Below are 13,046 nucleotides of genomic sequence, written 5' to 3'. Positions count from 1 at the left end.
GAGGTTCGTTATTATAATATCGAGTTATGATGTGAAGTCGGGCTGCTGAGTTCTAACCTTAGAAACCGACCAAGGTCGGGAACAACCAAGGTCGATATCGAGCCCAGATAGAGGTCGAGACCCGGAGACCCAGAGACCCACCAATACCGAGCTCGAGGCGATATCAAGCTAGAGTCAATATCAAGCTATGATGTGAAGCGATGTTATCGAGCTCAAGAGTCAGAGACCGATCAATATGGAGCTCGAGTCAACATCGAACTCGAGATCCAAGACCGACCAAGATCGAGCTAAGAGACAAAGAGCCGTTGTAGCCGCATTAGGGGAGAGAATCTCGGCGGGAATTAAGGAGAAACTAATTAACTAATATATCATGGGATCACCACTATGTATTTTTAATCATATCCAAAGTAGGATCCCTCCACTATATGAAGAGTGACTATCATTTCTGTAAAGGACATTAAACATTGAGACATCAATACACTCTCACATTTCAAAGATTATTGATATTTACACGGGAGTATAGTAGAGATTATCCTTTTTGGGGCTTTGGACATCGATTCATCTTGCTTGTTAATAAATCATTCTCTACTCAATTTGGTTCGTATTTCATTCCTTTTTTACAGTAAATATTAGATATATTTCTACGTATTTTTCAGATTTGTACCAAGTTATACCATGTATCTTTAGAACTACGTATAAATTCAACTCTATCCGTTTTTCGGGTAAACACTGATATTCCTTATATTTTAGTTGTTATATATCTGTTTTTTAACCCTTAAGAAACTATTAATGAGATGATTTTTTATAGTATGTAATCAATAATATTTTTACTTAAAAAAAACAACTAATACTAAAATGGGAAGAAAGTAATTAATTATATCTTGATTTCTAAAATGACAAGTATTTTGAATCAATTATTTTTTAGTAACCACGACAACTAAAATGTAAGTATATATTATAGGTCTCCGTTGCGTTCTCCAAGAAATAGAAAAGGTAAGTTTTCACTTTTATTTAGATGCTGTCATAATAAATCAAGGTAAAAATGTAGGAGATTTTCTAATCAGGGTTGCTTGCTCAAAGCCATAGGCAATTTCAATTAATTTAGGCTCAGACCCTTTCAACCCACTAAAACAAATGCCAATAGGCACCTCTTTGTCATATGCAGCAGGCACACTAATTGCTGGAAATCCACCAATTGCAACAACAGCAGCAATACCAGAACCAGCAGTTACCAATGCATCCAACTTATACTTTTTCATCAACTTTTGGAATCCATCTTTTGTTAATCTTAATAAATTCCTCAAAGCTTTCAATTCTGTTTCCCCAATTCCATTTGTTGCTTCAGCTGCCAAAAATATATCTTGACCAAATTCCTTGAGCATTTCCTGAAATAAATCAAGTTAAATGAGTTGCCAAGATGATATCAGTACATTATTTGATCATGGATAACGTACCAGTTCAGAATTTTTCTGATTGAAGATTATTATATCTGCTAAAGATCGAACAGGGGAATCAACTAGCTCCTGTAGATAAGCATTTAAGGCTATCTTCATTTCAGCCAATACTGCCGATGCTTCACCGCTCAGATTAAAGTCTAAAATTGTCTCAAGGTTCACTATGTTCACATTATCTACCAAGACTGCACCTTGTCGCCTGTATTTGAGGAAAACATTATAAACTCGTAAAAATTGTTGAAATGTATAACCATCTCATGTAAAAGATTAAATGAAATTGTCACATTTCAACATGGTATCTGAATTGGCTAAGATACTGAATTCAAGTGTATCATTAAGCTTTTGAATGAGATACTCATACATTTTAACAAAAATGATATCTTCAGCAACAACTAGGTTACCTGAGTGTTTGGAGATGTTTCTCAAAAGCTTGAGCCAAAGCAGGATTATTTGTGAAATTGAAGAAGGGTTCCCTCACTATTCCCAATCTCTTACCCTTAAGACCATCTACTTTCAGAAATCGAGTATAACCACCAGGAGGGATTAATTTTTCTGCTGCACGAGTTGCAGTCGCGTCATTGTGGTCAAAGCCTACAATTACATCAAGAACATGAACAGAATCCGCTATAGTTCTGGCAATTGGCCTGCCCAACCAAAGCATAAAACAAGTTAGTATTGGTATAATTAAGAATTATCAAATCAAATGGATATGGACTTAGATGTGATCTACCCAACGGAGTCTTGTCTGGGAGTGACTGGGATGACCCCAGCTCGGCTAGTGAGACCAACGGTTGGTTTGATGCCTATAACTGCATTAGAGCTGGCGGGGCATAAAATGGAACCACGGGTCTCTGTCCCTATTGACACAGATACCATGTTTGCTGCCACTGATATTGCTGATCCGCTACTCGAGCTACAAGGGTCTGCTGAGAGAACGTAAGGATTCTGCATAGGAGTTGCACCCATATAACTTGTTTGGCATAGTAACTTAGGTTGCAAATTGGAGTAGCTATTAAAATGTGCTAAAGTAGTAGCTAAATACATGCATAACTTGCCTTTCCTTGTCCACCTCTGGGACTCCAGCCATTGGGTGCCGTTAGCGCCCTAGAATGAGCCCACTCACTAAGGCTAGCTTTGCCTAGTACAATTGCCCCTGCTTTTCTCAACTTTGTCACTACACCTGCGTCACACGGCACTACTGATCCCAGTAATGAAAAAGATCCAGCAGTTGTGTTAAGCTTATCTTTTGTTGCTATATTATCCTTAAGAAGTATTGGAATACCATGCAACATGGATAAAGAACATGACTTCCTAATTGCCTCGTTCCTCTCATTGTCAGCCTTCTCAGCTTCCAAGAGTGCATCGGGATTTATCTGTTGAACATGTAATTAAATAAATAATTGTGTATTTTTTTTAGCGGTTGGAACTTGGTAATACTAATTTTTAACATTACCTCTATAACAGCTTTAAGAACTGGATTAAGACGTGAAATTTCTCCTAGGTAGAACTTGACCAGCTGCCTCGACGTAAGATGGTTTTGGTTAAAAGCAAGCTGAAGATCACTAATGCTAGCTTCTTTGATCGAGAATGCATGGCAGGTATCAATTTGCGACCATCCCAAAAGTGATAAGGCCGTTAGAGTAAGTAATGCAAACAAGGAATAAACGTTCATAGTGCTAATTTTAGCCAAGATGCAGCGTATCCCTAAAAGATGGATCTAATTGCACTTCACTCTCCAAATTTTTGATGATTCAGTGATTATTCTATTTTGATACGAGTGAATTGGAAATAAAAAATTCTTGAATGATGTCAAGGATTAATTGCAAAATAAATATTTATAGACACTAATTATTGGATAGTTAGCTACCTCTTCTTGTTCAACTGCATGAGAGAGTAGTATAGATGCTAAAATTGCGAAAGGGACGAGGGGAAAATGGCAAACGATCATTAAAACACAGAAGATTCTCTGGATATTGAGTCCATATGCCATTTCAAATCTGAGTTATTGAGTGCCAAGCTATTTAATTCTTGTCACGGTACGTTGGCCGGCAGTGTTGAATTTTAAGGAATTTTTCAATGTTAAGGTATCTTTTTGATCGACTTAGATCCTGTGCCTTATTCTTTCTTGAGTTATTCAACAATAGGAATATTCAGTTCTTAATATCCAACCTACTTAAGCTAATAATAAGACAGCTTTATAAGCGGCAACATCATATAGCTAGGCTGCTAGTATTCTAAAAATAGGCAATGGAGTCTTGTCGTAATACAGAACGGGTAAAATAAGCAATTCACATATCACAAATTCACAATCCCAACATAATTATTATTCACTATATACCAATCTCTATATTACTTCATAAACAATCCTTGCATTACCATCCCTACATAACTAGAAAGATTTTTTTTTTAAGCTTAACTGGTCAAAGTTAGACAAATTCAAGGAATTTCAGAAAATGGCAAGCTACTACTCAACCCTACAAAAAATTCTGAGAACCCTCCAATTGGGTGTGAGTTTTTCAGTACTCCCATCTATTATGATTTATGTGGCTTTTGAAATTATAGTACACAAGTTTTCCTCGTTTAACGGACATGATCTTCAACATGTAAATTGTGTGAGGAGAAAGAAGCCGTTTGACTTCAATTGAGAGATTGTGCAGTAACACTAAAGCATTCTTTTCCCTCTTAGTTCGGCCATTGGAGAGATTGTGCAGCAAAACAAACGCATTCTTTTACCTTTTAGGGGTCGTTTTGTAAGAGGTATTTGAAAAAACAATGCAAGCATTAACTTTGTGTATTATTAATCCCTTGTATTAGTTATACATCCTATTTGGTATTATCTTATGTATAACTAATTCATAGCAAACCATGATATTAGCAATGCAAGGGGTTTTAATACTTGCATTAAAACATAATTGCCCCTCAAATCTCTCAAAGTGTACAAAACTTAAGAATGTAAAGGGTATTTTTGTAAACAGCTAATTTTTAAAAAATTATACAATACTTCAATACACCAAACCAAACAGTGGATAAGATATAATCTCAGCATAACTAATGCCAACATTACTAATACCAGCATTGTTAATACACCCCATTCAACACTATTCTTATACCTCCTACCAAACGACCCCTTAGTTCAACATTGCCAATGGCCTAATAACATGGTACAATGCACCATTAGCTGCACATGCAGCAGTAAGCGATGCTCTTCGCTTTCTTCGTTTCAATATCTTCTCTATTTTTCAGGGCAAACAATATCAATGTGAAACAGTTGCTTCTTTGCTTCCTTCACATTAAACTACGGAAGGAGGTCGCCGAACTTTGCTAGATTGTTCAAAAGCATAGGCAACTTCGATTAGCTTTCGTTCAGTACCCTTCAACCCTCCAAAACAGATTCCAAAGGGCATGCCATCACTTTCATAGCCGGCTGGAACGGTTATTGCTGGGTAGCATCCTATTGCAAAAACAGGGGAGGCACGTGAACCAGGTGCGACCATTGCATCTAGCTCATGGTCCTTCATCATTTTCTCAAATCCATTTCGTGAAAATTTATGCAATTTCTCCACAATTTTCTTCTCTTCTTCCCCGTATCCGTCAGTCTTCTCAGCTGCTATAAAGGTATGTTGGTCATACTCGGTAAGTTTCTCCTGTAGTAAAAAAGGTCCATTGGATATTTTCATACTACATAAGATAAAAGTATGTACAGCTCAAAAATCAAGACACTATTTTTATTCCACCTCCATGTCACAGGGCAGGGAAAAGCTATTGCCTTTTACCCCCAAAAGCTCCCAAAAGTATCAAAAGGTTGGGGTCTTAGACATCAACTTTATGACACATATAGCCATTTCATTTGTTGAGTGAATTGCACCCCGTTTAGGAAGTAAGGAAACTGTCTTGACTGTGTTTGAAACAATCTTAGCCTTCGAGTAGATGAGCTAGACTACCCTATGCACTAATTTTGACACAATGCTCAAAAATTTCCCCGTTTTGGTATTTCCTCACATGGACAGAGGATGTTCTACTTAATCAAAACAAGTCTAGGGCTGAAATGAGATACTGTTTCTGGTTCTTGATATTACTTCATGTTGATTTTACTTAATGCATAATGATCTTTACAGCAAAGCAATTTTACGTACCAGCTCAGAGTTGCGCTCATTAAAAGCGATAATGTCAGCCAATGACCTGACAGGCGAAGTGATCAACTCTTTCAGGTACGCATTGATTGCCGTCTTGAATTCAACCATCATCACCAATGCTTCACCGCTGTGATTTGGATCCATAATCTCTTCAATATGTGGTATGCTCAGGTTGTCTACCAGAGTTGCTCCTTGTTGTCTTAAATTCCAACATAAGGTCCACCAAATAATAACAAAACATAAGGTCCATCAGATAACTACAAGTGTTCTATAACCAGGTAAGCAAGTCGTGCCTTCTTATTTTTCATTTGCAATTTTTGAAGATAAAATGTGACTTAAGGTTACAAAGCTTCATACCTTAACAAATCCAGGTGATGCTCAAAAGCTGATTTTTCAATTTCTCCATGTATCATTTCCACAAATGGATGTCTGACAATGCCTATTCGCTTCCCTTTCAGACCATCTTCCCTGAGAAACTGCTTATAGCCACCCTCAGGAACATATTTAGCTGCTTCCCTGGTGACTTCGTCTCTTGGATCCACTCCAACAATTACATCAAGCATGTAAACTGCATCGGTGACATTCCTGCATATAGGCCTGAATAGCAAAAAGAAATATTTATGTTTTATGAAGGTCTGATTCACATTGCTATAACATCGACATGTAAGTTTCTAAAAAAATAATCTTAAACCAAAAATTTGCCATGAAGATTAAGTGAAATCTTGATTAACACCCAACTTTTAGAAACAAATGCTACAAATTAAATTAGGTTGAGCTAAATCTACATTTATATCAAACTAGATTACAAGTAGGATCAGATCAATAAAATATTTTTTTATATAACTTGCTGCAAGAGCTCTTCTGTTGGCTCACGAGAAACTTGGAAACACTTCCTCTGATAAAGAACTGTTAGCTCACAAAACACTTGAAAGAACTTTCTTCTATTTAAGACGCTTCTTTAACATCACTGTCCAAAAAACACCTTAACATCACTGAGACAGTAACACAACTTCTTCTTCTTTAACTTGTGTTTAGTAATAATCGATTTAATTCAAAAACACCTAACAAAACTACACTCACCCAATAGTGTCCCAGAGGGGCGTCATTGGTATGATCCCAGCCCGACTTGTGAGCCCAACTGTAGGTTTCAGCCCTACAACTGAATTGTGATCTGCTGGACAGATGATGGAGCAGTGAGTCTCAGTCCCTAGAGAGACTGCCGCCATATTTGCAGCAACAGATATTGCACAGCCACTACTCGATCCACATGGGGATCCAGACGGGCAATAAGGATTCTACATTATATGAAAAGGTAAATGTAATACATTCTTTAGAGGAACTTTTAGATGTTTGTAATGTTAAAAATTTGACATTTGGTCTCAGTAAGCTTGTACATGATATATAATACTCCTTCTAGCTCTACAAATAAGATCTATTCAAATCTGTACAAGAAAAGAAATTTTGAAGCATGAATGATTATCCAAACAAAGAGCTCTATTGCATCATCCATATGCCACACCATATGCTGGTAATCTCGCAAATCGCAATCTATCACAAAATATAGTCGTCATCTGCTTTCAGAACTGTAACTTCTCTCTCGTCTCCCTTTTTTAAAACAATTGTTGCTTTCCTGTTTGTTTAATTGCAAGGAATATGTGACACAAATGACCAAAGAGTTTAAGTTATGTGCACTAACAGTACAAAGAATATTTATACAGTCAGGTCACTTATAAAGCCATTACAAGTAAATCTCTGTGACAAGCATTAATTTGTAATAACTAACTTACCATCACAGGTTAAATTATATTGATAGTCTGCTTTCATACTAATTTCCTACAGGGCAATAAGGATTCTACATATTTTGAAAGGTAGATGTAACATCTTTTGACAAACTTTTAGATGATACTCCTATATAATACATGATATTCTTATTCTTCAAGATATATAATACTCTTCCTAGCTCTACATAAGAAGATCTGTTCAATTCAATACAAAAAAAGAAATTATGAAGCATGAAAGATTATCCAAACAAGGAGCATTTTCAAATCATCCAAATGCCACGCACTATATTGAAAATCTGCACCAATCTATCACAGAATATGACCATCTGCTTTCAGAACTTTAGCTTCTCTCTCTGTCTCCTCTTTTCAAATAATTTTTCATGTTTCACTTTCTTGTTTGGTTAACTGCAAGGACTATGTGACACATATAGTGATATAACCAAAGATATTACGATACAAACAAATATTTACACAGTTAGATACTTATAAGATCATTAAAAGTAAATGTCTATATAATAATTAATTGGTACTAACCTGCTATCACATGTTAAACTACCTTGACAATTGTGCATTTACTTAACCCTGCTCGCAGACATCAATAGGCAAGGTAAAATATAGAGCAGAAAGGTGTTTAGCATTTATTTGGCATCTAACTTTCATACTAAAGAAAAGCTGATTAATTGAGCAACTCTGGGAACAAAGATCAAGCGATTGAAATAGAAGTAGCATGAATCTATCAGCTCACATGTAAAATATGTACAAATGGAGCGAGAAAACCAGCATATATAGCGTTTTAAGTTCTAGGCACTGAGGTATCAAAAGTATCTACACAATCACGTCACTTATAAGTAATTACAACAATCCAGTAGAATCCCACTAGTGGGGTCTCAGACCTTACCCCTACCATTGAGGGTAGAGAGGCTGTTTCGGGGAGAGCCTCGGCTCAGAGACTCCACTTATAAGTAATTACTTTCTGTAATAAACATTAATAGGCAGCCTCATAAAAATTGATAACTAACCCGCTATTACAGGTGAAACTATACTGATCAGGTAACAAGTCTATATAACTTAAATCCATATATAAAGAAGGGGAAAAAGTAACGAACCACTCCTTGTCCAGATCGAGCACACCAACCATTAGGAACTCCACTAAGAGAACGAAACTTATACCATTCACTAAGACTTGCTTTTCCCAAAATGATAGCGCCTGCTTCTCTCAATTTCTCCACCACCCCAGCATCTCGTGGTACCTCAGATCCTAACAGAGCATAAGATCCAGCAGTAGTATTCAACTTATCTTTTGTCCCAAATGTGTCCTTAACAAGTACAGGAATTCCATGTAAATTCCCTAAAAAATTTCCACCTTGATTAGTGCTACTGCTTCTTCTCTTTTTATCAGCCTCATCAGCTAAATTCTGAGCGTCCGGGTTAACCTCGATAATGCCGCGAAGCAGCGGATTTAGGGTTTCAATTTGGTGGAGGTAAAAGTCAACCAGCTTTCTTGCTGTAAGTTTGTTTTGTGCAAATGCTTGGTGGATTTCTTTAATGGTGATTTCTTCAATCTTGAAAGCCAATTCGCCTTCCATTCTTTCTCTGATTAATTAGTGGAACTATGAGCTTATGAGTATTAATATTACGAGTTCCCTCTATTTCTGTTTTTTGTTTCTTCTGGGCAAAAAGTTGCCATGTGCATAACTTCGAAGCTACTGCATAGACTTGGGGGGAATGATTATCTTATACTTAAATCATCACATGTGATTTTGACGAAAACTATGCAATGTAAGCCATTTTGTGTCAATTTTTGTGACACCTTTATGGAACACAAAATTTAAGCAAAAAATAAACCTTTTAAAATTTTGTAGTCGAAAATTATTTTATTAAAAATAAAAAAAAAAGTTTAACATTAAATTATTTAAATATAAAAATATATTATTTTTAAATTAAAGAAAAAGTGTGGTATACGTAAATTGGGAAAGCAATTCAAAGTTTTGTATTTCTTTCCATAGTTTATATTTACACTCTAATACGTCCCAAAGATATCCAAAAATACTACTACTAATTAATCGGTTTTTTCATCTTCATTTCAATTAGTTAATTAGAGACAATCAAAACATATATACAGTTGAATCATTCTTTCATCTTCATGTTTACTATTTACATGATACATGGATAAATAGTAATATATTAAAATGAAGAAATAAATATAACAAAATGGTTTATAAACCCACTTTTTCCTTTCTCTACCAGTGTCGGACTTCTTCAAATTTCAGATTTGGTTTCCCAAAGTAGAGTTTATTTTGCCTCTAAAACTGTAGTTCCTTTACAGGTTTTGCAAGAATGTAAAATTGATTAGGACGATCATCTCACGACCTGTTTGGTCAAACTTCTAAAATTTACTTACTTTGAAAAGTGCTTTTAATTTTTCAAAAAAATATTTTTAGTGGGAAGTAGTTTGTGCTTGCTAATTAATTTGAAAAGTATTTTTGAGCAACAGTTAATATTAGACCAAACTTTTAAAAAGAGTTTTTAAATATACTTTTTTCAAAAGCGCTTTTCAAAAGAGTATTTTTTTTTGGAGAGAAACTACTTTTTTCTGCTTCTCCAAAACTATTTTTGCTTCTACTCAAAAATATTTTTTTTTTCTTCGAAAAGCTTGGCCAAACACCTTAATTTTGGCTAAAAATTACTTTTGACTAAAAAAAATATTTTTGACCAAAAAATAAACTTGACCAAACAGGCAATGAATATGATGTTTTCATTCTGTTTCTTAAATACCCGCTAACAAAAAGAAAAGAAAATCATACCATGACGATTTTGAAACAATCAGTCGAAAATTTGGATATAGTTTAATTTAGGCATGGAAAATAATTTAAGGGTTTCTTTATTTGCATTGAAGCAATCAACTGTCATTTCAGAGTCAATATATGAGTATCATATATACAAGGTTGGTAAATGTAGAGCACATCCAGAAGAATATAATCAATACAATAACAATTATCTAATACTGTGGGTCTGAACAAGAATATAAGCAGTAATATCAATAAATTAAAATATGATATACTCCAAAATACAAAGAAGTACAGAGCAAATGTAGGAACAGTATAAGCCAAACGTCGTATTCTTATCCATGCAATGGAGCAATAACGTAACGTGCAGTATTGCTTTTTTTATTTTTTATTTTTGTATAACGTGATTAGCTCAACTATATATTAAGAAAAGTATACTAGGAACATAAATTATTTAAACCAGCTGAAATAATAAACCAAATTAATCACTTGCAAGGATTGAATTTGCAAGTGGCATTCCAATTGCCAGAATTGGCCCTCATAAAACTCAATGCTGTGTGCAAAACATGCTGAGTAGATCCCATTAATGCCCAATTCATATGCTGAATTACACCCAATGGATGATAAGGAAACTGCACACTGTTATAAGAATTCAAAAGTGCAGTTGTCCCTTCTCTTAGCAAAGTCTTATAAGGTTCTCCTCTGCCTTTCATTCCTTCCCATAATGTTATATCAGTTCCATATTTTCTAGCAGCAATTAGACCAAATACAACTCCTACTTTTGAATCTGGGGTTACTACTTTCCAATAGCATCTGTATTCTGGCATTATCCAGTTCCTGCAGTACAAAATGTTGTCATTTTGTTACGTACAAAGTTTCTTTCTCTAATCTCAACACGTAAACAATGTTCCTAGCCATGTTTGACTAGGATCCACCGACATTGGAAAAAACTTATACTAGTAACTAGTAGTTAAAGATGTGTACAAAATAAGGGTCCATATGTACAAACCAATAAAAACAATTCCTCTTTAACTGATTAAGTTGAGCCAAAAAGAACAGCCTTTAAAGAAAGCAGACAGTAGAAGTGCATTAGTTATACACTTATTGCAGCAGTACTAATTTAGGGTGTGAGCTTATGTTCAGTAGGAAGGAAATCATTTTTTGAAAAATGTTACTCTGGAAATGACTTATTTTCTGGTGATCGATTGGAGGCTAAACGTTGATAATAATATTAGTAAATTAGATGGTGCGTCTGTAGAATTTATTAGTACTAAATATTAATAAAAATAATGTCCGGCAATTAAGTGATATGAAGTAAAGATTGAAATAATTGTAAAGGAAAATGACTCCCGTCTAATTTCTCCCTTTCCGCGGAACCTTTTTTTTTTTTTTTTGAAAATATTTTCTGGCAACCAAACACCACAAGGAATAAATGACTTATTTTCATGAAAAAAAATTCCCAAAAAATATTTTCCGTCTAACCGAACACGACCTCAATAAGAGATTGACATATACAGTCAGACATTTGTATAACAGTATCGCTATATAATAATCATTCATTATAAAAGCCAGTTTTTTATGCTATGTTATAATATATATTCTCTATAATAATATTTTGTTATAACAGCCAAAAACATTCGGAACAAATGAGATTGTTATAGAAAAGTTTAACCGTATAGAGAAGTTTAATACCATGAATGTATTTATAGAAACTTACTGGTGTGGGCAAGCTGAGGCTTCCAAATAAGGGAAAGGAGGCATTGGGGGTAAGTGAGGCAAAGAGGGAGTAGGTGGCAGTGGTGGCAATGGAGGTATAGAAGGGGAAACAGGGTTGGGATGTGGTTGTGGTTGTGGATATGAAGAAGATTTTGGACAGAAGGACATAGGATCTGCTGGCTGAGAAATCAAAGGATCCACTGTATACATTTCCATATCAAACATCCTAAACATTAATCTTGGTGATTTCCCTTGACCTCCTCCTGTCCCACATCCTCTTGTCCCTTGCTCACTACTGCCAGTAACCTGTGCAACAACAATGTCGACCATATGAATCTTCACCGATAATGTCACTTCATTTAAGCTCATCTCATTTCAAGATTATGAAAAACAAAAAAAAGTTGTCTATATTAACCTGTGCAACACAACCACTCAAATCTGGAGTGCCATCGAATCTCATGGCAAAGTTTCCTAGCCAATTTGTTGTTTCTTCTCCCCATGTTGTCATTTGCCCATTGTTATCTGGGCATGCCATTGCTACATTTATTCCTGCACATAAATTTGGCACTCAAAACCTTAACTAACAATGGTAATAAGAAGCATTTAGAGGATCTCTTTTCGAGTAAAATCAAGATTCAAGACTGAAAGGAAGCTTTGACACAATGGAAATAGTTGTCACTGTATAACCAAGAGGCCACAAATATATTCAAGCCGTGAATGTAAGGTAAAGCTGCATATAATAAACCTGATGTGGTCCGATCCTTTCGAGGATCCGTACTGCCCTTATAATCAAGATTCAAGGATATTAAGAAGCAGGACAAAAGCATTGGACAAGAAATACCAAAAACTAAGTTGATTCTAATTAATGTCATATGTGAATTCAAAAAGAAACTAAAAGAATTACTACTTATAGGTTTAGTTACCGTTTAGAGGATAATCAAAGAGAGAGACTTGGCCATCTTTGCATTGGTCACAGAAGACAGTGCCAGAGACCATTGCATAACCATGAATTCCACGAATGGATGCTGCTGCTGCTGTAACAATTAGAAAAGCTGTAAAATAAAGCTTTTGGGACCAATCCATAATTTTCTTTTTGTTACTGAGAATGAGGGAAGAGAAAGAGACTTAAGTAGTAAAGCCAGTGGTTGGTTTTGAGTTCAATCTTGAATGCGAATA

At 35.3% G+C, this 13,046-nt stretch overlaps 3 protein-coding genes across 3 annotated transcripts; all 3 read right to left on the bottom strand.

The window, feature by feature from the left end:
- Positions 1-867: 867 nt before the first annotated feature.
- On the bottom strand, positions 868-3,259 carry LOC104104316 (probable amidase At4g34880). Its single transcript, XM_018773489.3, has 6 exons — positions 2,908-3,259; positions 2,510-2,827; positions 2,185-2,399; positions 1,856-2,098; positions 1,455-1,653; positions 868-1,385 (listed from the first exon to the last, which is right to left on the bottom strand). Exons 1-6 carry the CDS (start codon positions 3,124-3,126, stop codon positions 1,032-1,034), a joined length of 1,548 nt encoding a protein of 515 aa, XP_018629005.1. The 5' UTR covers positions 3,127-3,259; the 3' UTR covers positions 868-1,031.
- Positions 3,260-4,325: 1,066 nt separating this feature from the next.
- LOC108946518 (probable amidase At4g34880) lies at positions 4,326-9,108 on the bottom strand. Its single transcript, XM_018773488.3, has 5 exons — positions 8,475-9,108; positions 6,668-6,882; positions 5,945-6,184; positions 5,588-5,786; positions 4,326-5,098 (listed from the first exon to the last, which is right to left on the bottom strand). The coding sequence occupies exons 1-5, from the start codon at positions 8,952-8,954 to the stop codon at positions 4,745-4,747; spliced, it is 1,488 nt and encodes a 495-aa protein (XP_018629004.1). The 5' UTR covers positions 8,955-9,108; the 3' UTR covers positions 4,326-4,744.
- Positions 9,109-10,393: 1,285 nt separating this feature from the next.
- Positions 10,394-13,046, bottom strand: LOC104104317 (uncharacterized). The gene is made up of 4 exons (XM_009612367.4): positions 12,794-13,046; positions 12,286-12,419; positions 11,872-12,176; positions 10,394-10,991 (listed from the first exon to the last, which is right to left on the bottom strand). The coding sequence occupies exons 1-4, from the start codon at positions 12,951-12,953 to the stop codon at positions 10,640-10,642; spliced, it is 951 nt and encodes a 316-aa protein (XP_009610662.1). The 5' UTR covers positions 12,954-13,046; the 3' UTR covers positions 10,394-10,639.

This window comes from Nicotiana tomentosiformis, chromosome 1, assembly GCF_000390325.3.
Source record: "Nicotiana tomentosiformis chromosome 1, ASM39032v3, whole genome shotgun sequence".
NCBI lineage: Eukaryota > Viridiplantae > Streptophyta > Magnoliopsida > Solanales > Solanaceae > Nicotiana > Nicotiana tomentosiformis.
The sequence above is the reverse complement of the archived record's forward strand: the minus strand, read 5'-3'. Positions and strand labels throughout refer to the sequence as shown.